A 23,680-nucleotide genomic window follows, 5' to 3' on the forward strand; every position below is an offset into this window, starting at 1 on the left:
ACAGTGAATGAAATCTGAGAGGATTTAGGAGACTTCTGTTTGGAAACTACACCAAATTAATACTTGAATGACTCAAGTATTAATTTTGACAGGTGCACCTGCATTTATTTTCAGTAAACAATGCCAAGATATTCTATCTGACCAAATAAAAGAAAGCAAATACTTTAATTTTAGGTCACTGAGCAGGTGTCTCATATTTAGGCAAAACCTGTTTGTTAAACATATGCCCAACTAAAAGTTGTGAGAATGGATGAATTAATATAAAATAATGACTTTAAATGACTGACAGTAAACTGTGTTTCTGTTAACGTATCTGTACAGGTTGCACTCTCCCCGGCCCCTACCAAATGACATCATTTGCCCTCCTTCCTTCAGCAGCAATACTGGGTATCCATTTTCCTATATGTTTGGCAACTTTCCTTTTCAGTCTTTTTCAATCTTTTCCAACCCAATAGTTGAAAAGTTTTGTCTTCATTTGCATTTACATGATTTTTAAGGTTGAAAAATCTTCCAAGTATTGATACTTATTGACTACTTATTTCCTTTGAGAATTGCCCATTTTCCTATTGGTATTTAACCTGTTACTGGATTTTAGAGCTTTATGAATAAAAATACTATGTTTTATATATGTTGCAGATATTTTTCAGTCTGTGTTGTCCCTTTGGCTTATTTTTTAAAAAAATTTATCTTAAAAAGTTCAAAGTCTTATGTAGTGACCTACTGATTTTTTTTCCTTTATGGTTTTATCTTTGTTTATATGCATAATACAGCTGCTGCTAAGCCTCTAAGTCACTTCAGTCGTGTCCGACTCTGTGCGACCCCATAGACGGCAGCCCACCAGGCTCCCCTGTCCCTGGGATTCTCCAGGCAAGAGTACTGGAGTGGGTTGCCATTTCCTTCTCCAATGCAGGAAAGTGAAAAGTAAAAGTGAAGTCGCTCAGTTGTGTCCGACTCTTAGCGAACCCATGGACTGCAGCCTACCAGGCTCCTCCATCCATGGGATTTTCCAGGCAAGAATACTGGAGTGGGGTGCCATTGCCTTCTCCGTGCATAATACAGGCATACCTCATAGATTCTGCAAGCTCAGTTCCAGATCACTACAATAAAGCAAATCTCACCACAAAGTCACACCAATTTACTTTACAGCGAATATAAAAGTTCCATTTGCAGTATACTATAAGTCTATTAACTGTACAACAGTATTATATCTTAAAAAACAATGTAGACATCTTAATTTAAAAATAACGGTGTTCAGAAAATGGCATCAATATTGCTCGATACAGGATGGCCACAAACGTTTGTAAAAAATGCAGTATCTGCAAAATGCAATAAAGTACTACAAGAGGAGTATGTCTGTAGGGGTTTAGACATACTAACATCACTTATTCATTCATAAATCCTTTTTAGTTTCTATTTTTTCATTTAATTTTATTTACTTTGAATCTATTCTGTCATAAAGTAGGAATATTTACCACCCCCTGGGCTTTCCAGGTGGTGCTAGTGGTAAAGAATCCCTGACCCCCCGTCAATGCAGGAGATGTAAAGAGACATGGGTTCGATCCCTGGGTCGAGAAGATCCCCTGAAGGAGGGCAAGGCAACCACCCCAGTATTCTTGCCTGAAGAATCCTTTGACAGAGGAGTCTGATGGGCTACAGACCATATGTTGCAGTCAGACACAACTGAAGTGACTTAGTACGTATGCACCCATGCTCCAGCTCTCTCCCCAGTGGCGTTGGCTAGTTTCTTCAAGATCATTTACTGAATATTTTCTCTACATTTTATTTGATATGCTATCTTTATCACAAGCTATATTTTTATACCATATATCCTTTGTTCCAAAATATTTATCTTTTAGAATTTAAAGTTTCTGCCATTGGTACTCATCAGTCACTGAAGAGAACGTGTATCATAGTTGGCATGGCATTTGTATGTGAGAATTTAGACAGATAAGAATATTTCAAGAGGATGACCATCTGCATTACTGGGACCTTGTGTAGCTGAATTTCAATTTTACTTGGGTCTGTTACTAACTCTTAAATTCTTCACAAGAGTACACACCAAAATTCAGCCTTTGAAGAAAATATTGTATATTTTGCCTACCTGCCAGAAGATACTGTAGATATCTCAAAATTAGATCATGTACTTTTTTAAGCTATGCATACATGCACGCAAACTAGCTTCAGTCATGTCTGGCCCTGTGCGACCCCATAGACAGCAGCCCACCATGCTCCTCTGTCCCTGGGATTCTCCAGGGAAGAATACTGGAGTGGGTTGCCATTTCCTTCTCCAGTGCATGCATGCATGCTAAGTCGCCTCAGTCGTGTCCGACCCTGTGCGACACCATAGATGGCAGCCCACCAAGTTCCTCTGTCCACAGGATTCTCTAGGCAAGAATACTGGAGTGAGTTGCCATTTCCTTCTCCATTTCTAAGCTATAAGAGGGTAATCTAGTCAAGGCTATGGTTTTTCCAGTGGTCATGTATGGATGTGAGATTTGGACTGTGAAGAAAGCTGAGTGCCGAAGAATTGATGCTTTTAAACTGTGGTGTTGGAGAAGACTCTTGAGAGTCCCTTGGACTGCAGAGATCCAACCAGTCCATTCTAAAGGAGATCAGTCCTGAGTGTTCTTTGGAAGGACTGATGCTAAAGCTGAAACTCCAGTACTTTGGCCATCTCATGCGAAGAGCTGACTCACTGGAAAAGACTCTGATGCTGGGAGGGATTGGGGGCAGAAGGAGAAGGGGATGACAGAGGATGAGATGGCTGGATGGCATCACGGACTCAATGGACATGATTTTGGGTGAACTCTGGGAGTTGGTGATAGACAGGGAGGCCTGGCGTGCTGTGATTCATGGGGTCGCAAAGAGTTGGACACGACTGAGTGACTGAACTGAACTGACTGAAGACCAGTTTATGTGTGATAAAGAACTACCCCTTAGCAACACTGGTGAACTGAAATTCTTGTTGACTTTCAATCACCTGTTAAACAGACATTCTGACAGAACAGTAGACTTAGTAACTCCTTCATCCCATCAAAAACTATTATAAACATCATGACTATGACAAAAATCAGTGAGTTGGGGCTCTCCTAGCATTCTAAGAAACACAAGATTATTTCCCAGGTTTTTGAAATTTTAAGACATTTTGTAAAATCTTTTAGTTGCTTTTCCTAGCACGTAGTAGACAGTCCAAAGCATATACAATCATGTTCTCTTTAAATGCTGCACTACAGGTTTCCTTTCTCGAAGACCTTCCTTCCCTTAAAATCTATTAATGTCCTTCTTGACCATTATTTCCTAAGAGGATATTGCTTCTGACCCTTTTGCTGAGCTGTCCAAGGTTCCCAATGACTACAGGGAGCACTAAATCCAACCTGTTTAACCCAAGCTGTCTTCCTGGTGGTCTCAGCCTGGAGGGCATTACCAGAATTATTGCACCTTCTAAATTAACTGACTAAACATCCTAGGTTAGACAGAAAAGTAATTAAATGAGTTATTTTATTCTACAAATAATTAAAAGCAACCCAGACGATATCCTGTGATTGGTTAAAAATTATTTTTAATGTATTTAAGTGATAATTTCTTCACATGTATATGCTTATTATCATGAGGAAAGGTTTAGAAAGAAGGGATTTTTGTTGTTGTTGTTGTTTGTTTTGGCATTTATTTTAAGGGAGTAAATGAGCTTGGGTTTCTTTTTAACAATTTTGTGAAGTAAAGGTATGCTCTGATGAGAGTAGAAAATAAATATTCAGCATCTATTCACTAACCTAAACAAAGAAACAAAACTTTCATGCTGCCTTTAAAGTTAAACACACCTGGCAAATGATAATGATGCCACAAAAATTCTAGGGTGTTATGTAAAAGAGCAAAGGCATTTGGGGATGTTGTGAGTTCCACATGACCGGACAGAAAATGCAAGTCATCAGCTAAAGAACAATAAGGATAGCAAATGCTTATGTTTTTATGTGCTAGGCACTAAAAACAATTTACATATATTAAATCATAGTATCATACTTGCTTTGTATTAAACAATAAACAAGCTCTATCCAACCATTATAAACCATCAGATTGTGGCTATTCTCACTTTATGGTTATGGGCACATAACTGGAGATATAGTAACATAAATGTGAGTTCCTAGACTGGTGAACTAATAAAAACAGTCTTTAAGGCCTATATTAGATGCTAATGGTAGATCTATAGAGGTTAATTTTAAAGTGCGTATCTGAAGAAGCCTCAGCCTCTGCAATATCACATAGATTAATATTTTTACAAGTTCACAAACATTAAATTAATATGGGACAATATACAAAAAAACAAAAACAAAAACAGCTCTTTAAGAGGCATCCAGTCTTTTATAGACTTCTTCAATGAAGGTGAACATGTGCTTCATCTGGGATGAATTATGGAGAACTTCCAAGTCCTTCAGAAGCCCGTTCTGATTTGGAATTAGCGTCAGAATTTCTCTCTGTGGGCATGACAGAATAATTTATTTTTTAAATTTTATTTTTTTTTATTGATATGTAATTGACATGAACATTATATTAGCTTCAGGCATACAACATAATGATTTGATATTTGTATACACTGCAAAATGATCACCACAGTAAGTCTAGTTAACATTTATCACCAAACATGTTACAATTTTTTTTTCCTTGTGATGAGAACTTTCAGATCTACTTTCTTAGCAACTTCCAAATATACAATACAGTATTAACTCTAGTCACCAGCTTATACATTACCTCCCCATGACGTATTTATAAGTAACTGGAAGTGTGTGCCTTTTGACTTTACCCATGTAATTAGTTTTTAACCTTTCACTATGAAAAATGTTATATGTATTGATATGTTATTTAGAGAGAATGATATAATAATAATCTTATATAATCACTCAACTGCAATCATCAACTAATTGCTATTCTTCTTTTAAATCTATGTTATTCTGTTTCCTCTCTGCCCATTCCCATTCCTCTCATCCTACATAGATTTTAGATAGGAAAATTTTTGTTACTTTTTGAGAAAACATACAGACTTTCTACCAGGGTAAACAGTGACATTACAGTATCTATTGGGGTCCTTTGAAAAAAGATAAGTTATCAGTGTGCAGCCTACTACAAACAGGACATAGTATACTATTTTAGGAAAAGTTACATGCAATTATTAGAAGCATAAACAAAGCAACTGTCAGAATTTACTTCCAGAAATCTATCCTACAGCCATGACTATACAAATGTGTAATAATGCATATACAAAGGTGTACATAGCATTACCTGTACTAGAAAAATTATTTATTTCCAAAATCTCCACAAATTATATTATGGCACATCTATATAATGGAATGTTATACAGCAACTGACAGGCATGAGATGTTCAAACTATACCATCATATGAGAAAAATAATTTTCCCTTATAGTTTATATCATAGATTTCATTTGTTTAAAATAAGTAGCATATAATGTGTTTATATATATGAAATTTATAACTGGTGATGCAATTAATATGGTAAATTGTAAGTACTTACCTGAAGGATGGGTGCTCTGAGACTCTTTTGAGAAAGTTCAGGAAGAGAGAGTACCCCATTATCTATTTGAAACATCTAAAGTAGAAAAATAAAGCTATAGATTATTTTGTAAAGCTAGACTGTTTCAAAAAGTTGATTTCTTTTATTACACTCAAAAGCTGTCTGGGTAAAATCTAATAATGAAAAATTATATCCAGATTCTAGTAGTAACTGTTTTTTTTTTTTTTTTGGAACAATTACCTGTTTTATCTTCTTTTCTTCTTCTTCTACCTCACTTGTCAGAACATGAACTTTGTTCTTTAGGCTGTGAATATCCCCAGTCATTGATTCTATAGTTGCTACCATTTTATCTGTTTCTTCCTGCATCAGAAAGAGAAAGCTAATGTTTTAAATTAAATATACTATTAAGTAAAAACATCTTACATACTGAAATACTTCTGGAAGAAACTGGTAATTTTCATTTTTCTTTCAAAAAAGTCTCCCTAGAGATTGATTTACCAATGGAACAAAGATGTACATGAACCTTTCCTCAAAAACTTACCAAAGCCGCTGGCATCAGAGATCCTGGAAGACCTGCGTGAATTTAGCAGAACCAAGGATTCACAGCAGCAGGTACAGCAGCATTCCTTAAGCAGTATGTAATAGCAGAGAAACTCTAACTTAGGAACAGCTGAGTGCTATTTTCATTTGCCAAAAGATAAAAGTGCTGAACATTAGGGCAAAGATAATAACAGAAAATGAGTGGCAGTTTCTCACATAGAAAGAACATAAAACGTACGGAGGAAAACAAAAGAGAAAATAAGTGAATGAAATAAATACGGGATTGCCAGGGGTGTACTGACTGCAGGCCACATATAGAGTTAGCCAGCTTCTGGGTTTCTAAATGGTATTAAGTACTGCATTGCTTTCAAATCTAGTCCTAGCAACAGCAAAGGACAGCGCGGCCTCTGGGGATCAGGGAACAAGTAAATAAGCCACACAGAAGCCACACGAAAGTAAGGAAGTAATAACTTTGAAATCCTGATGAGCAATACGGTTGGTATTTACATTTAACATCATTTTCCAAATACTGAAAGCAGAATTGTTACTGTCAATTATAGTAATCTTCCTTAACAAATATATTATGGCTTCTAGAAACCATTAGAAAGGGCACCTGCAGAGGTTTGCAACTGCTCATGGGCTGTTTTTGATTGGTTCAAGAGCTATGAATGATTTTCACATTTCTAAAGGATGTTAAAAAAAAAAAAAAGATCATGCAATGAAAACCAATGTGACTCATAAAGAGCAAAATGTTTATCATCTGATCCTTACAGAAAGGTGCTGATTCCTGAGTACCCAAAACTCTAGGTCTGTGAGCTCAATTTACTAGGCCAAACAAGGTCATAGGATCTGATACAAAACATGGAGAACAATGTATTATATAACTGAAATCTGTATTATATAATTGAAAGTAGAACTTAAATGTCCTTACCAAAAAAAAAACAAAAAAAAAACCAGTGAGGTGACAGATGCATTAATTAATAAGATGGGGGGAAATCCTTTCACAATGTATATATACATTAAATCACCATGATGTATACTTTAGATATCTTACCATTTTGCTACTTATATCTCAAACAAAGCTGAAATTAAAAAAAAAAAAGCCATATTATGCTGCCCAACTGTTCATTAAGTGGGGGAGCTAGTGACAGTACTGAAATATACTCTTGCAAAGTAGCACTGTAATGAAAGTTAAATATAATCTCACACTATGAAGAAAGTGAGAAAACCACTAAAAAATACCACTCTATAAATTTACAGTAGTCATGTATGGATGTGAAAGTGGGCAATAAAGAAGGCAGAGCTTTTGAACTGTGGTGTTGGAGAAGACTCTTGAGAGTCCCTTGGAAAGCAAGGAGATCAAACGAAATCAACCTTGAATACTTTTCGGAAGGACTGATGCTGAAACTGAAGCTTCAGTATTTGGCCGCCTGACGCAAACAGCTGACTCACTGGAAAAGACTGTGGTGCTGGGAAAGACTGAAGGCAGAAGGAGAGGAATGAGATGGTTGATGGTATCACCGGGCAAATTCCGGGAGACGGTGAGGGACAGGGAAGCCTGGCATGCTACAGTCCATGAGGTCTCTAAGAGTCAGACATGACTTGGCGACTGAACAACAACAACGTAAATTTACAATATATATAAATTTACAAAATATATTAAGTTTACAATATATTTACAGTATATAAATTTATAAATCTGAAATTTATAGATCTACAAGTAGATCTGCTGCTTACAAATAAACCCTTCCATTTTTATTCTCAATCACATGGAAAAGCTAGAATGACCTATTTGTGAATGCTGACTCATTGGGGATGCAACCCCTGTTTAAATTACCACCACCTTGCAACAGATTAACAGACTTATTACTTTACAAAGTTGAACTGCTGACAAAGACCAGATCTACAAGCTACTTCAAAACAGCAAAGGGATATATGGTCCAATCTGTTTTAGTTTTAATAATTATCTAATAAGCCCCTTAAGATTGCTTTTCTTAATTGCTAAAGTATCCACTAATTAAAAGCCTGTTGTTCATCCTAACAGCATATATTATCTCTCACTACCTTCCACAGGATAAAGATAAAAAAATCACATGCCCTAAAGTTGGACTAATACGATTGCATCACAACTGTGAGCAGTTTGTCTAAGGTTCAGCTAAAAGTGCCAATATTTCTCTTTTTCACATTTATAAAACATGAAATATAGCACAAGCCTCTTTAAGTCATTAAGGGCTATAATTGTAAAGTGCTTAGAACAGTGACTAGAAGAACATAGAAGGCTCTTGTTACATGTTATCTATAATGATTATAAAAATAATGATGATGATTGTGTTCTTCTTGTCAATAAAGTAGCACTGAAGGACAGAAAAACTCATGTTTTGAAATGCTACAGCATTTAGTGATGAATTCCTATAACTTGCTAATCAAAAATAAAGACAGTTCACTATATTTAAAGTCTGATAAAAAAAATAAGGCTGCTACTTAATTACAAATGTATTAGAAATAGTCTTAACTTTAAAGGACCAAAATTGAAAGGTTTTGCTTTGATTAAAAAAAAAAAAAAGTTAATAAAAAACCTTGTCCAAGATGTAGTACTAGTTACTAGAAGAATAACATAATTTTTAAAACTTTAAATTAAATTAAATCTCTTCCCCTTTCCCCTAATAATGAATTCCCTTTTCAAACTTCATACCTGCAATGATGCCAGACCTTCCTCATTAGCTCTGTGCTGTGCCCTTTCCATTTTCAGTAGACTTGACACACGAGATAAATCTTGCAGCTTTTTGGGAGGGACTTTCAGGGTTTCACACAGTTGCAGCAATCTTTGGGAGAGAATAAAAATATAACTGCTTATTTTTGAGTACCATTAGTATTGTTTCTGATTTGAAATACTGTAGTCCCCTTTTTCTTTCCCTCATATTTCTAAAGGCTGAAATATTCTTTTATTAACAGCAGCTAATCTTAGCAGTAAGCCTCCCCCCCACCAAAAGCCCTGACAAGTCCTCATTAAGGCTTTTGATTGATTAAGATTTACCACAAATCATGGGGTACCTAGGTTGCTTTATAAAAGGAAAAGTTTCTATTTTATACATTTAACAATTGATTATTTATACACGGTTTAAAATAAACTAAAAATTTCCTTGTATCTTCTGAATATGTTTCGTGAACTATTACAGTACATAAGTCTATCATCTAATGTGAATTTCTGGTTAAGAGATGAAACATTATTCTGTTAGTCTTAACTATGACTCTGAACTTTAAATCTCAGTTGTTTCACAGAATGTGACCAATAAAAGAGAATGCCTGTATCAGTTACTCTAAGTTAATGATTTTTTCCTAACTAAAAAAAAAAAACCCCTTCAAATCTTACGACTAACCTCACTTCCAGCAGACAGCAATACAGTTTTCCCAGGTTTGCTTCTTGAGTTCCATGAGGAAGAAATCAAGAAGCAAAATCTAAATTTGGTTCCTTCTGTCTAATAACAGTGTATCTGGATCCTAAAAAAATCCTGCTACTTGAGATTTGCAGGCAATTAGGAGAAGGCAATGGCAACCCACTCCAGTACTCTTGCCTGGAAAATCCCATGGACGGAAGGGCCTGGTGGACTGCAGTCCATGGGGTTGCTAGGAGTCAGACACGACTGAGCAACTTCACTTTCACTTTTCACTTCCATGCATTGCAGAAGGAAATGGCAACCCACTCCAGTGTTCTTGCCTGGAGAATCCCAGGGACTGGGGAGCCTGGTGGGCTGCCATCTATGGGGTCGCACAGGGTCGGACACGACTGAAGCGACTTAGCAGCAGCAGCAGAACAGTGAAACCCAAGATTTGTCTTCCCGGGATATTACTCAAAATATTAATTTTTATAAAGAAAAAAGTAGGTTGTTTAAACTCTATCAATCATACTTTTCATTAAACTGTCAGGATAGACTTCAGCTATTCCCCAAATCATCATTAGCCCATAAGCACAAAACCTGTCTGAATTTTTGGTTTAAGTAAAATAAAGATTCCCTTTATAAACAGTTTTTTTCTAAAACTTTATCAAATCTGTTTTGCAGAAAGGTCATTCACCATTCCAAATGTTCTAAATTTGTAGGTTATTCTACAAAATCTTATTAAACTAAAAATATAACCAGTGTTTATCATGTTACAATATACCTATCATAATACTATGTCAACAACATCTAAGCACCATTTACAACACTGTATACCTTTAAGTCAGAATTCCCTAAAATATGTTCCTCTAGCAACTCTATTGTTTCATGACAAGGAAAAGCATATATGATTCAATCTATATCAATCATAACAGCTCTTGCCACAAAATCAGTACAATGAGAGGCAAATCACCCAAGCCAATCAGAATCCATCACCCAGAATATTGTAACTGAAGCTCAGAGGCTAAGAGCTTTCTTTTGCCTCTTTCTAAACAGGAAGCTATCTATATATACAGTTCTAATCTACTGAGGACAACTTGTCTAAAAGAATGAAGACAACATGCAGACAGAAGCAGAGACGAGACTAATTATAAAATAAAGAGTTCCTGTGGTAAACACAACTTGGAAGATGCTGGGTTGGGAAGATCCTCTGGAGAAGGAAATGGCAACCTACTCCAGTATTCTTGTCTGGGAAATCCCATGGACAGAGAAACCTGGCGGGCTATAGTATATAGGGTCTCAAGAGTTGGACATGACTTAGTGACTAAACCTCTACCACCAGGTTAAACAAAATGAAACAGATTTATTTACTGTAGGATTTTAATATGTAATATACCAGGAAACATAATTCTCTATCACTGTTATTCACAAAGTATCTCTAAGCACAAGTGTTCCAACTATATTTGGAGACATGCTGTGCTGTGCCTAGTTGCTCAGTCGTATCCAACTCTTGGAGACCTCGTGGACTGTAGCCCCTGCCAGGCTCCTCTGTCCATGGGGATTCTCCAGGCAAGAATACTGGAGTGGGTTGTCATGCCCTCCTCCAGGGGATCTTCCCAACCCAGGGCTAGAACTGGGGTCTCCTGCATTGCAGGTGGATTCTTTACCAGCTGAGCTACCAGGGAAGCCCACAGAAATGGTGTTAGAGGAAAATTTGTTCAGATTCTAATTAGAATCAATTTGCTAAGGCTACACTCTGTCACATCAGTGGAAGGGAAAGTATCTTGAGTAGTGTTACTTTGGGAACTAAAGAAAGTGAGCTGTGAAAGCAAAAATGAGGAGACAATAAGCAGTCTTTGAAATATGTATCTCCACGGCTGCTGTATTGTGAAAAAACAGGTTATCTGTTGAACAGAATTTAATCTTTTCTGATGATCCAGTGTGATCACTGTGAAGAATAGCTATTACATACTAAAATATTCTCATTCATACACACCAAACATGGCTACCTGCCCCATATTAAAAAGATCATAAATAGCTACACTTTATTTATTTTTGCTACACTTTTATCTATTAAATTTTTAGTCACTGCTTCTTTACTAACAGGTTGTCATTCCTGTAAACAGTTTACAAGTTCACTACTAGTTGTCTTTCTTTAATCTCTTCAACCTGTCTCCACAAACTCTCATACCATCCACTCCATCCCATCTTACCCTTTCTATTTTCTTACTATTAATATCATTGAGAATTATGAATTAAAAAAGCAGTATTTGTGTTCATGCTTCCCAAGAATAAAGTACTAGGTCACAAACATTTCCAGGCAAACCTGAGGAAACGAAGATGCAGAACATTCTTCTATAAAAAGAAAGCTGGAAGTAGGTGATTTTGATTTTTAGATTCTTTATAAATTCTCTTAAGTTTAACTTATTTCAAAACTTCATGCAGCAGCAGCTTAGGGCAGATAGTAGGAAAAAAGAAGTCACTGAAAATTCTTGGCAGTGGTGACTTTAAAGGACACTTGGGGGCTTCCCTGGTGGCTTAGTGGTAAAGAATCTGCCTGACAATGCTGGAAACGCAGGTTTGACCCTGATGGGGAAGATTCCACATGTTTCGGGGCAACTTAGCTCCTGTGCCACAACTACTGAGAACGTGCTCTACAGCCTGGGAGCTGCAACTACTAAAGCCTGGTGCCTTAGAGCTTGAGCTCTGCAACAGAGAAGCCACCACAATAAGAAGCCCATGTCCTGCAGCTAGAGAGTAGCCCCCACTTGCCACGGCTAGAGAAAAGCCCACACAGCAACGAAGACGCAGTACAGCGTAGCCATAAATAAACAAATAAAATTACTTAAACAAAACAAAACACACTTGAAAAGAAACCTCCATCTGTGACCTGCCAGAAATAAAGAGCAATAGTATCCTGGAAAATTATACTTGTTACAAATAATGCTATATAATATGAAGTGAAGAGAAAACAGGGCAATAGGGTAAGTATCAAATGAGAGTGATGAACTGTTAACTTGCAATTATTTAAAATGAAATTGAAAGGAGTTACAGTTGACAATTTTTTTTTTCAAACCTCAACACAGAAAAGGGAACTTTGGAAGTAGGTGCTTTGATTTTCAGATTCTTTAGAAATTCTCTTAAATTTAACTTACTTCAGAATTCCATGCAGCAGCAGCTTAGGGTAGAATACATATTCCCAAACCATTCATCTTCTTAAAACGACAACAACAAAAGAATAAAAACCCCAAATAAAAAACCTTTATAGTCCATAAATATCTGTTCTGGTAACACAAGAACAGACTGGATTTTTACCAGTTGTGTTTCAACTGTTTTTTTAATTGTGTAACTATATTACCTTTTCTTTAGGAAATTCAGATGATATTGAATTTGTTTATTTTCTCTAATACTGTTACTCAGAATTGATCTAGAAAAGAAAAATAGGGATTGAATAAATATTAGTTTGAAACATTACTAATAAAATCTTTTTACTTTTTCTAATTTCTTTCAAGTGCCCCTTCTTACTAACCAGGCAGAATCAATCACTTTATTTTAGGTCAAAGACATTTAAAGCAGAGGAATAATCTAAGTGAACTAAGATGGACTGGAATGGATGAATTTAACTCAGATGACCATTATATCTACTACTGTGGGTAGGAATCCCTTAGAAGAAATGGAGTAGCCATCATAGTCAACGAAAGAGTCCGAAATGCAGTACTTGGATGCAATCTCAAAAATGACAGAATGATCTCTGTTCATTTCCAAGGCAAACCATTTAATATCACGGTAATCCAAGTCTATGCCCCAACCTGTAACATTGAAGAAGCTGAAGCTGAACGGTTCTATGAAGACCTATAAGACCTTCTAGAACTAACACCCAAAAAAGATGTCCTTTTCATTATAGGGGACTGGAATGCAAAAGTAGGAAGTCAAGATACACCTGGAGTAATAGGCATATTTGGCCTGGGAGTATAGAATGAAGCAGGGCAAAGAGTTCTGCCAAGAGAACACACTGGTCATAGCAAACACCCTCCTCCAACAACAGAAGAGAAGACACTACACATGGACATCACCAGATAGTCAACACCGAAATCAGACTGATTATATTCCTTGCAGCCAAAGATGGAGAAGCTCTATACAGTCAGCAAAAACAAGACCGGGAGCTGACTGTGGCTTGGATCATGAATTCCTTACTGCCAAATTCAGACTGAAATTGAAGAAAGTGGAGAAAACCACTAGACCATTCAGGTATGACCTAAATCAAATCCCTTATGACTATACAGTGGAAGTGAGAAATAAATTTAAGGGACTAGATCTGCTAGACAGAGTACTCGATGAACTATCGATGGAGGTTTGTGACATTGTACAGGGACAGAATCAAGACTGTCCACAAGAAAAAGAAATGCAAAAAAGCAAAATGGCTGTCTCAGGAGGCCTTACAAATAGCTGTGAAAAGAAGGGAAGCAAAAAGCAAAGGGGAAAAGGAAAGATATACCCATTTGAATGCAGAGTTCCAAAGAATAGCAGGGAGAGATAAGAAAGCTTTCCTCAAGTGATCAATGCAAAGAAATAGAGGAAAATAATAGAATGGGAAAGACTAGAGATTTCTTCAAGAAAATTAGAGATACCAAGGGAACATTTCACGCAAAGATGGGCAGAATAAAGGACAGAAAAGGTAGGGACCTAACAGAAGCAGAAGATATTAAGAAGAGGTGGCAAGAATACACAAAAAAACTATACAAAAAGATCTTCATGACTCAGATAATCATGATGGTGTGATCACTCGCCTAGAGCCAGACATCCTGGAATGTGAAGTCAAGTGGGCCTTAGGAAGTATCACTACGAACAAAGCTAGTGGAGGTGATGGAATAACAGTTGAGCTATTTCAAATCCTGAAAGATGATGCTGTGAACGTGCTGCCCTCAACATGCCAGCAAATTTGGAAAACTCAGCAGTGGCCACAGGACTGGAAAAGGTCAGTTTTCATTCCAATCCCAAAGAAAGGCAATGCCAAAGAATGCTCAAACTACCGCACACTTGCACTCATCTCACACGCTAGTAATGTTTAAAATTCTCCAAGCCAGGCTTCAGCAACATGTGAACTGTGAACTTCCTGATGTTCAAGCTGGTTTTAGAAAAGGCAGAGGAACCAGAGATCAAATTGCCAACATCCGCTGGATCATGGAAAAAGTAAGAGAGTTCTAGAAAAACATCTATTTCTGCTTTATTGACTATGCCAAAGCCTTTGACTGTGTGGATCACAATAAACTGTGGAAAATTGTGAAAGAGATGGTAATAGCAGACCACCTGACCCGCCTTTTGAGAAATCAGTATGCAGGTCAGGAAGCAATAGTTAGAACTGGACATGGAACAACAGACTGGTTCCAAATAGGAAAAGGAGTGTCAAGGCTGTATATTGTCACCCTGCTTATTTAACTTCTATGCAGAGTACATGATGAGAAACACTGGGCTGGATGAAGCACAAGCTGGAATCAAGATTGCCGGGAGAAATATCAATAACCTCAGATATGCAGATGATACCATCCTTATGGCAGAAAGTGAAGAACTAAATAAAGAGCCTCTTGATGAAAATGAAAGAGGAGAGGGAAAAGGTGGCTCAAAGCTCAACATTCAGAAAACTAAGATCATGGCATCCAGTCCCATCACTTCATGGCAAATAGTTGGGAAACAGTGGAAACAGTGGTTGACTTTAGTTTTGGGGGCTCCAAAATCACTGCAGATGGTGATTGCAGCCATGAAATTAAAGGACACTTACTCCTTGGAAGGAAAATTATGACCAACCTAGACAGCATATTAAAAAGCAGAGACATTACTTTGCCAACAAAGGTCCATCTAGTCAAGGCTATGGTTTTTCCAGTGATCATGTATGGATGTGAGAGTTGGACTATAAAGAAAGGTGAGCGCCGAAGAATTGATGCTTTTGAACTGTGGTGTTGGAGAAGACTCTTGAGAGTCCCTTGGACTGCAAGGAGATCCAACCAGTCCATCCTAAAGGAGATTAATCCTAGGTGTTCATTGGAAGGACTGATGTTGAAGCTGAAACTCCAATACTTTGACCACCTGATGCGAAGAGCTGACTCATCTGAAAATACCCTGAATCTGGATAAGATTGAGGGCAGGAGGAGAAGGGGACGACAAAGGATGAGATGGTTGGATGGCATCACCAACTCGATGGACATGGGTTTGGGTGAACTCGAGGAGCTGGTGATGGACAGGGAGGCCTGCCGTGCTGCGGTTCATGGCGTTGCAAAGAGTCATACACGACTGAGCGACTGAACTGAACTGAATAATCTAAGTTCTTTTTATCACATTGTATCATTGTAACTAATTTATATGCCTCTTTTCATGGATTTCAGCGCCTTGATGGCCGAGTCCTATCTCTGTATTCCTGCTAGCACTGCTTCCATATAAAGTATCAATTTGAGCAAACCTCTTCCTGAAGTATCCCTCTTGATAGAAAAAAGTTTTAAATTTACAGAGAGCAGATTAGGCCATGTAGATTTCATTTTTATTTCAGCGATAAAATTCCAAGTTTCTGACATTAATAAAGGCTTTTTTTAACTGAAGGCTTAGGCTATCAAAAGACATTAGAAAAACCTTCTTGCGAAAGAGAAAAACACCATATCACCATAAAATAGACAACAATATTTAAAAAGATACTGTTTGTAGGAAACATAAGTAGAAATGAAAACAGTGAAATGGAAAATATTTCATACTCACATTACTACAGATTCCATCATAGTTTGCAAATGTTCTCTGCTACTCTTCGAAAGGGGTTGCCAGGTTTTTCTCTTGTTGGATGCTATCCTTATCTGTTTTAGAGTAGTATGCTTTGCTTGTCTTGTCACTGGTCAAAGAAGAGACTGTGGTTAATCTAGAAAGGTGTATATTTTATTTATAAAGTGATTCAAGGATAAGTTTATCTAAAAAGAGCCAATGGAATTATGAGAACCACAAAACTCTAAAGCTGTATCAGTTGTTTAATTTCTTTTTTTACTGCACAGTCATAAAATGCCAGGTGTTGAATATGTTGTTATTGTGTTAACTTAAATTCTATTAGCTGATATTGCAGACAAAAACGCAAGAGAATTTTAAATGAAGAACCAAGCTGCAATTATTAGGATTCAGCATAAAAGTCTGGTTCTCAGAAATGACCTGAATTAAAGGACTTATTGAGAAGACTAGGAAAATGCTTTTTGCTATATGTTGGATGGCAACTGGAACAAAGGCAATTAACCAAACCAAGAATAGATACTGAGTGTCTAGTAGGTTACTGACATTGTTCTGCTTATAATAAATAAACAAAGGAGATACACTATTGACTTACATGAAAATTCATTTTGGAGAGAAGGGAGATTAAATAATTATAGTTACAGGTATGCAAAGCATTACGAAAGAAAAAGCACTGTTCATTATGTAAGTATAAAACCAGAGGACCTAACCTGTTCCTGGGTAAGGAGGTAGAAAATTCTTCCATGATGAAGTGTAAAGATGATCACTCCAAATTAATTTACTCTAGACAAACTTAGCTCCAATCTAATCTAAACAGTGGTAGCAGAAGAGGGTATTTGAAAGAGAAATCAGTAGGTGTGTCTCCATATCACAAATCAGAATAAGTCAGACTGTTGTATACTTTGAATTTCTCTAGTTCCTTTCAAATTTAGAAATCCACACAGCATTTTGCTAGTGGTGGTAAGTAAAATTTTAGCTGACCTAGGTATCTGACTAACCAGCACTACATATTCTTGCAAAAATGAGAATGCTACCATTTATTACTATGTTTTGCTTATGCAGAATTCATAAACAAGATGCTGAGAACTTTTTCATAAATAGATATAGCTTGAGAAAGATACAGTGAAACAAAACATAGAAAAGAAATACCTTCAGAAGACAGATGTTTTGGATGATTTTTATTTTTTTTCACTGTGTTTCTAACCTAGAGAGAAAAATACACAAACATGCACACACAATTAAGCACTAGATAAAAGATACTGCTTTTGCAATAGATTTGTCATGCATGTTGGAGTGAATTCATACACCTTCCGGAAAGATGAAAAAAAGTATATTGCTACTTCCACAGCAAAAGGTGTGTATTTATCACAAGTGGAGGATATACTAAAGCAACTCCTGAACAATGGTGATAATGTATAACAGAATTTCATATGGTGCTAAAGAATGTTTTAAAGAAATCATTACTTATTTTGCCTGGGAAACAGTGTTAAATACTTTTCCTGCAAAACAAAAAAATATAGGCATTACCTAATACAGAGAAAAAAATGCTGATTATTTCTTTTATAAGAGAGGGACAAAATTATGGCAGGAAGAAGCTAATTCCTCTCCGACTAATTTTTCTCTATGTTAATAAAAATCTCTTCCACCAACTGACAGATTCTCTTGTCTTTTAATATATGAATGCCATATTCACTTTATTACACTTTATTACCAGTATTCCCATTTGAACACCTTAGCAATGTCCCACAGCATCTTCCCCAAAGAATTTTCTGATTAATATTTTAGAAAAGAAGTAAAAAATCTTTATCTGAAAGTTTTTATAAATCATGTTGCAGCAGCTCCCACATAACCATATATATGGAATATAAATTACTATAATTTGTAGTAAAGTTGACCTTTAGTTTTCACATACTCCTTTATACAGAACAGATGATATTTTTACCAGAGTCCTGAATGATAAACTCTTTGAATAAGTCCTGAATGATTACCTTTTTCCCTGGTAATTCTGCTTCTTCATCATCAATTTTTCTTTTTGGATTTCTTTTTAACTGTTGAGACTTTTTCTTGGAAGCATTTGCTTTGCTAGACATCTTGATTTAAACAGAACAATTGTAACAGTTTTTCAAATCTGTAAAGATGAAAAGGACACAGAAAAATGCTTAAGACTTGTTTTATTACAAATACTTTGTTAAAAGGACTACCTATAAATGTTTCAAGTTTGCCTTTAAAAATCAGAATGAAAGTTTTGGGATAGTATTGTGTGTTTTTAAAGCATTTAAACATATTTTAAAATAAATAATGATGCTGCTGCTAAGTCATTTCAGTCGTGTCCGACTCTATGTGACCCCATAGACGGAAGCCCACCAGGCTCCCCCGTCCCTGGGATTCTCCAGGCAAGAACACTGGAGTGGGTTGCCATTTCCTTCTCCGATGCATGAAAGTGAAAAGTGAAAGTGAAGTCGCTCAGTCGTGTCCGACTCTTTGCAACCCCATGGACTGCATCCTACCAGGCTCCTCCGTCCATGGGATTTTCCAGGCAAGAGTACTGGAGTGGGGTGCCATTGCCTTCTCCAAATAATGCTGGTTCTCATTAAAGATGTCTAATTCAATTTCATTAAAAAATTTCTGCCATTTGTATGGCCTTAAAAAGTCATATAAAACCACTTTCACATGTCTTACTTTATACTCCCCCATACAGTAATGTTATCTCCATGCTTAAATCCAAGAAAAGGGAAATAAAAAGTGCTGAATTGTTTTTTTCTGGTCACAGATAATGTCAACTCAGAGTAACATTCAGGTCTTCTTACTTTAGGCTTAACGGATTCATCATTCTATGTAACTCAGCACACACACAGACAGATTTATGCCAAAGATGGGAGGAGATAACTTTTAGGATTATACCATGAGTCTACACTGTAGAAATTCATGTGGTAAATTCCCTCTTAAGGATTTAGGCTATAATTCTTGCTAGGTTGCAAGAATTATAACAAAGATTCTTCGCACCAAACTCACCTCTGCTAAAAGAAACAGAGGAATAAAATACTCATTTCTGCATTAGACCATAAGGAGTAGACAGTTTAGAGTTAGGTACAGTATGTGGACATGCACACACATACCCCCCCTAAATATGTGCGGTATGTACATTACATACACACATACAATTAGATATATAAATAAATCAGTCACAATTTCTTTTCTAAAAATTCAAAGTTAATTACATTAATACAGTTATATATGCAGATTTAGAGACAGACAAAGAAGGTACTCTAAATAAATCAATTCCCTCAAATTTTAAAAGGAAAAGTTCAAGCTTTCCCCCGACCCCCAAAATGGTGGGAAAGAATCAACTGAAAGATCATGAACTATACTTAGGGACTACATGTCAAATCGGGCTTCCTTGGTGGCTCAGAGGTTAAAGTGTCTGCCTCCAATGCGGGAGACCCAGGTTCGATCCCTGGGTCAGGAAGATCCCATGGAGAAGGAAATGGTAACCCACTCTAGTACTCTTGCCTGGAGAATCCCATGGACAGAGGAGCCTGGTAGGCTACAGTCCACGGGGTCGCAAAGAGTCGGACATGACTGAGCGACTTCACTCACTCACTCACTCACTCACATGTCAAATCAGTTACAAAATACAGTTGTTCAGTTGCTCAGTCGTGTCCGACTCTTTGTGACCCCATGGACTGCAGAATGCCAGGCTTCCCTGTCCTTCACCATCTCCTGGAGCTTGCTGAAACTCACGTCCATTGAGTCGGTGATGCCATCCAAGCATCTCGTCCTCTGTTGTGCTCTTCTCCTTCTGCCTTCAACCTTTCCCAGTATCAGGTCTTATACAATGAGTCAGCTCTTTGCATCAGGTGACCAAAGTATTAGAGCTTCAGACTCAGCATCAGTCTCTCCAATGAATACTCAGGATTGATTTCCTTTAGGATTGACTGGTTTGATCTCTCTGCAGGCCAAGGGACTCTCAAGAGTCTTCTACAACACCACAGTTCAAAAGCATCAACACTTCGGCGCTCAGCCTTCATTATGGTCCAACTCTCACATTCAAAAAACACAGTGGAAGCTAAAATACACTTTAACTCTGCTTTTGAACAATGTGGTACCTTATACTATACCAGTCTCCTCTGCTTCATTCTTGAAATGTCTAATTCTCTTAACTGAACACTCATGCCCTTTACTTCCCCTACTTAGAAACCAATCCATATGAGAGCTTTGCTTGTGGACCTCTCCTGGAAGGGCTGCCATGTACAGGAGTTCAGGCTGTTCACTGGAGAAAAGCCTCCAGGTGAAGGAACCATTGAGGGCTAAGATTTACTTCTCATTCCATTCAGGAGACTAAAAATGGTACAAATTCCTTCTCACTCCTATTATTGAGAGGTGTAGTCTATGTCCCCTTGTCTTCAATCTCATAGATCCTGCAGCAGTTTAAGTAGTAGAATATGGTGGGAATGATTCTGTACCAGTTTCCTGGCCAAACATGAACAGATTAGTAGCTGCCACTACCCCTTGCTTGGAATATTTGCTCTTGAAACCCAGCTAACACTCTATGAGGAAAGTCAACATGGAGAGGAACTGAGGACCTACCCAAAACCCAAAGCTGAATTTCCAACCAATAGCTAGCATCAACTTGCCAGCCTTGTGCATGTACCTGAGCCAACAGGCTGCAGCTGATACTGCATGGAAAAGTAAAAAATCAACCATACTAGCTGTTTCCAATTCTAAATTCAGGAAGAAAATAAGTGATTTTTTTTTAATTAAAAAATAAAAACCCTTAAATAATATCCACCTCATAATACCCAAACTCTTTACCATGACATTTGCAGTCCTCAACAATCTAGCCTTGCCAAGCTTTCCATACTTCTCTCCCACGACTCCTCAAATGAATCTCCCTCTCCAGCTAGACTTGATTTTCTGAACACACTGTGAGTAATGCACTAGTTCTACCTGAGCTCCATTCTCCTGTCTGTGCCCACCCTCCTCTCAGATTGTGGGCCATCTGCTTCTGAAAACCTTCCTAACCACCTTCCCTCATTGCTCTCTAAAAGCCTGTGGGCTCTTATGGTCTCTCTCATTTGGCACTTATTTATAGTTTGGTTTTGTTAATCATTTTTCTTGATATTCTTTATTCAACAACATGTAATTTAGTGCTGCAGTCTTTTTAAGTACAGAAATTAAAAATATTTATTTAGAAACTTTTATAGCAACTTGACAACAATTTTAAGAATGTTATGTCTGGTCAAAAAATAACTGGCTTTATTTTTTTAAAGTTTAATTTTTCTGGTAATTTATTTAAAAAGAGACTTTTTAAGATAAGTTTTAGAGAAATTAAGCAGAATTTGAATATAAAATTTGAATATATCCACCCCATCTTCCCTACTATCAATACCCCTTACCAGAGCAGTGCATTTACTACAATCCATGAACCTACAATGGCATATCATATCACCCCAAATTTATGGCTTACACTGGGGTTCTTCCTTGTATGTTTCGTGGATTTGACTAGTAATTTTTTTTTTATTGTATTTTACAAAAGTAGTAGTTGTGGTGACTGATTAAAAATTAAAGCAACAATAACAAAAAAATTGGTCCTTTACCACAGACCATCTGAAAAGCTCTATTTTCATTGATACATACTTGAAGCAATAAGCCATACAGCAAAGAAACTAAAGAGCTTTCTGATGAGGATAAAAGAGGAGAGTGAAAAAGTTGGTTTGAAATGCAACATACAAAAAACTAAGATCATGGCTTCCAGTCCCATCACTTTATGGCAAACAGAGGGAAAAAATGGAAGCAGTGACAGATTTTACTTTCTTGGGCTTCAAAATCACTGAGGATGATGTCTCCAGCCACGACGTTAAAAGATGCTTGCTCGTTGGAAGAAAAGCTATGATAAACCTACACAGCCTATTAAAAAGCAGAGACATCACTTTGCTGACAATGGTCCGTACAGTCAAGCTATGGTTTTTCCAGTAGTCACATATGGATGTGAGAGTTGGACCATAAAAAAGGTTGAGCACTGAAGAATTGATGCTTTTGAACTGTGGTGTTGGAGAAGACTTTAGAGAGTCCCTTGAATTGCAAGATTAAACCAGTCAATGCTAAAGAAAATCAACCCTAATATTCATTGGAAGGACTGATGCTGAAGCTAAAGCTCCAGTACTGTGGCCACCTGATGTGAAGAGCTGATTCACTGGAAAAGACCCTGAAGCTGGGCAAGACTGAAGGCAAAAGAAGTAGGGGGAGGCAGAGGATGAGACGGTTGGATAGCATCACTGACTCAACAGACACGAATTTGAGCAAACTCCAGGAGACAGTGAAGGACAGGGGAGCCTGGTGTGCTGCAGTCCATGGGGCATCAAAGAATCGGATGGTCACGACTTAGTGACCAAATAACAACCACAAGTGGTAGTAGGCAGAGACAGATATGAAAACAGTTTCCGTGTATGGTCAATTATACACAGTGCCACTAATGTTAGACGAGTGCATATCTCAAACTGGCGTGTGCATGGCGGGGATATACGGTACTCAGAGAAAAAAGTAGTATATGAATTACATTTTGAAATATTTAGCCAGAAGAAAGGGAAGTAAAGTATCTGAGAGGAAAAAAGGCCCATTGGCAGGACAGCTCAAAAGAAGTCAGTCTGTTCAGGGAAAATTCAGAGAGGCTTTGACATGTGCAGAGGCAACGGGCAGAAGAAAGACTCGAACTGTAGTCTGTGGCCAGACTACGTACTGCAGTAAAGAATGTATTCTTTACCCTGTAGGAAACAGGGAAGCATTCTAGGTTGTCTTGTTTTTCTTTGTCAGCTTGCTGAAACTCGTGGAAACCACCAACTTAATTCTCTATGTGGGTACAATAGGTGAACACGACGTCTGCCAAAACTTGCAAATACGCAGTGTTTACTTTTTGCAACTGATGCCTCGGGGTAGCGACGCTGCCAACCGCAGTTTCCTTAAGGCTCAAAGGCACTCATCACTAACGCTGCACTTCGCTCCACGACTGACTGCGGGAAAGAGTAAAGAAGCAGGACGAAGATGATGATTCGGGGAAGGGAGGGTGGAAACATGCGTGGCTTCACTCCCTGTTTGCGAATCAAACAGTACTTTGTTTATCCCTGGCTGCGAAAGGCAAACCTGTTCGGATCTCCCACTCTCCTTTTGGAAAACCACCTGAAACTCCTCAAATACAACCCGCCAAGTTTGCCGCAAACGTGTTGGCCGCAAAACTTATCCCCCAAACTGGAGCCACCGGCGAGCGAAGCGCTTTGACTACTCACCAAAAACTGATTCTTGAATCCTTTCAAGAGCTGTGCTCAGAGCATTTCGCGCCCAAACCATCCAAAACTGCGGAAGCCCGGAAGTGAGCACATAGAAACCGGAAACGCCTGAGGGGAGTGGCGGGCATCTGTCCACGCCCCTAACGTCATCAGGAGCGCGCCCACGAGAGCGTGACGGGATTGGTTGGAAAGAGGGCGGTCGGCCGACGCC

The 23,680-nt window shown here is 37.7% G+C and overlaps 1 protein-coding gene across 3 annotated transcripts; it reads right to left on the reverse strand.

The window, feature by feature from the left end:
• Positions 1-3,542: 3,542 nt before the first annotated feature.
• Positions 3,543-23,611, reverse strand: CENPQ (centromere protein Q). 3 transcript variants are annotated; one of them, XM_006041279.4, is made up of 9 exons: positions 23,470-23,610; positions 18,178-18,317; positions 17,339-17,393; positions 16,178-16,304; positions 12,795-12,863; positions 8,755-8,884; positions 5,763-5,882; positions 5,523-5,597; positions 3,543-4,469 (listed from the first exon to the last, which is right to left on the reverse strand). In XM_006041279.4, the coding sequence occupies exons 2-9, from the start codon at positions 18,277-18,279 to the stop codon at positions 4,338-4,340; spliced, it is 810 nt and encodes a 269-aa protein (XP_006041341.3). In that variant the 5' UTR covers positions 18,280-18,317; positions 23,470-23,610; the 3' UTR covers positions 3,543-4,337. The 3 variants fall into 3 exon arrangements, with proteins under 3 accessions (XP_006041341.3, XP_044785116.1, XP_044785121.1); XM_044929181.2 differs by lacking the exon at positions 23,470-23,610 and adding an exon at positions 22,950-23,102; XM_044929186.2 differs by lacking the exon at positions 12,795-12,863 and having other exon boundaries at positions 23,470-23,611.
• Positions 23,612-23,680: the final 69 nt, after the last annotated feature.

Source organism: Bubalus bubalis, chromosome 2 (assembly GCF_019923935.1).
Source record: "Bubalus bubalis isolate 160015118507 breed Murrah chromosome 2, NDDB_SH_1, whole genome shotgun sequence".
Taxonomy (NCBI): Eukaryota; Metazoa; Chordata; class Mammalia; order Artiodactyla; family Bovidae; genus Bubalus; species Bubalus bubalis.

What these genes read in the sequence shown, in the direction of transcription:
- CENPQ (XM_006041279.4), bottom strand. Translation starts at nt 18,279, where the DNA reads ATGTCTAGCAAAGCAAATGCTTCCAAGAAAAAGTCTCAACAGTTAAAA. An exon ending in CAGAATTACCAGGGAAAAAG is followed by an intron (nt 17,394 to 18,177) that starts GTAATCATTCAG and finishes TTTTCTCTCTAG; the next exon opens with GTTAGAAACACAGTGAAAAA. An exon ending in AAGGTCTGGCATCATTGCAG is followed by an intron (nt 5,883 to 8,754) that starts GTATGAAGTTTG and finishes TTTCTGATGCAG; the next exon opens with GAAGAAACAGATAAAATGGT.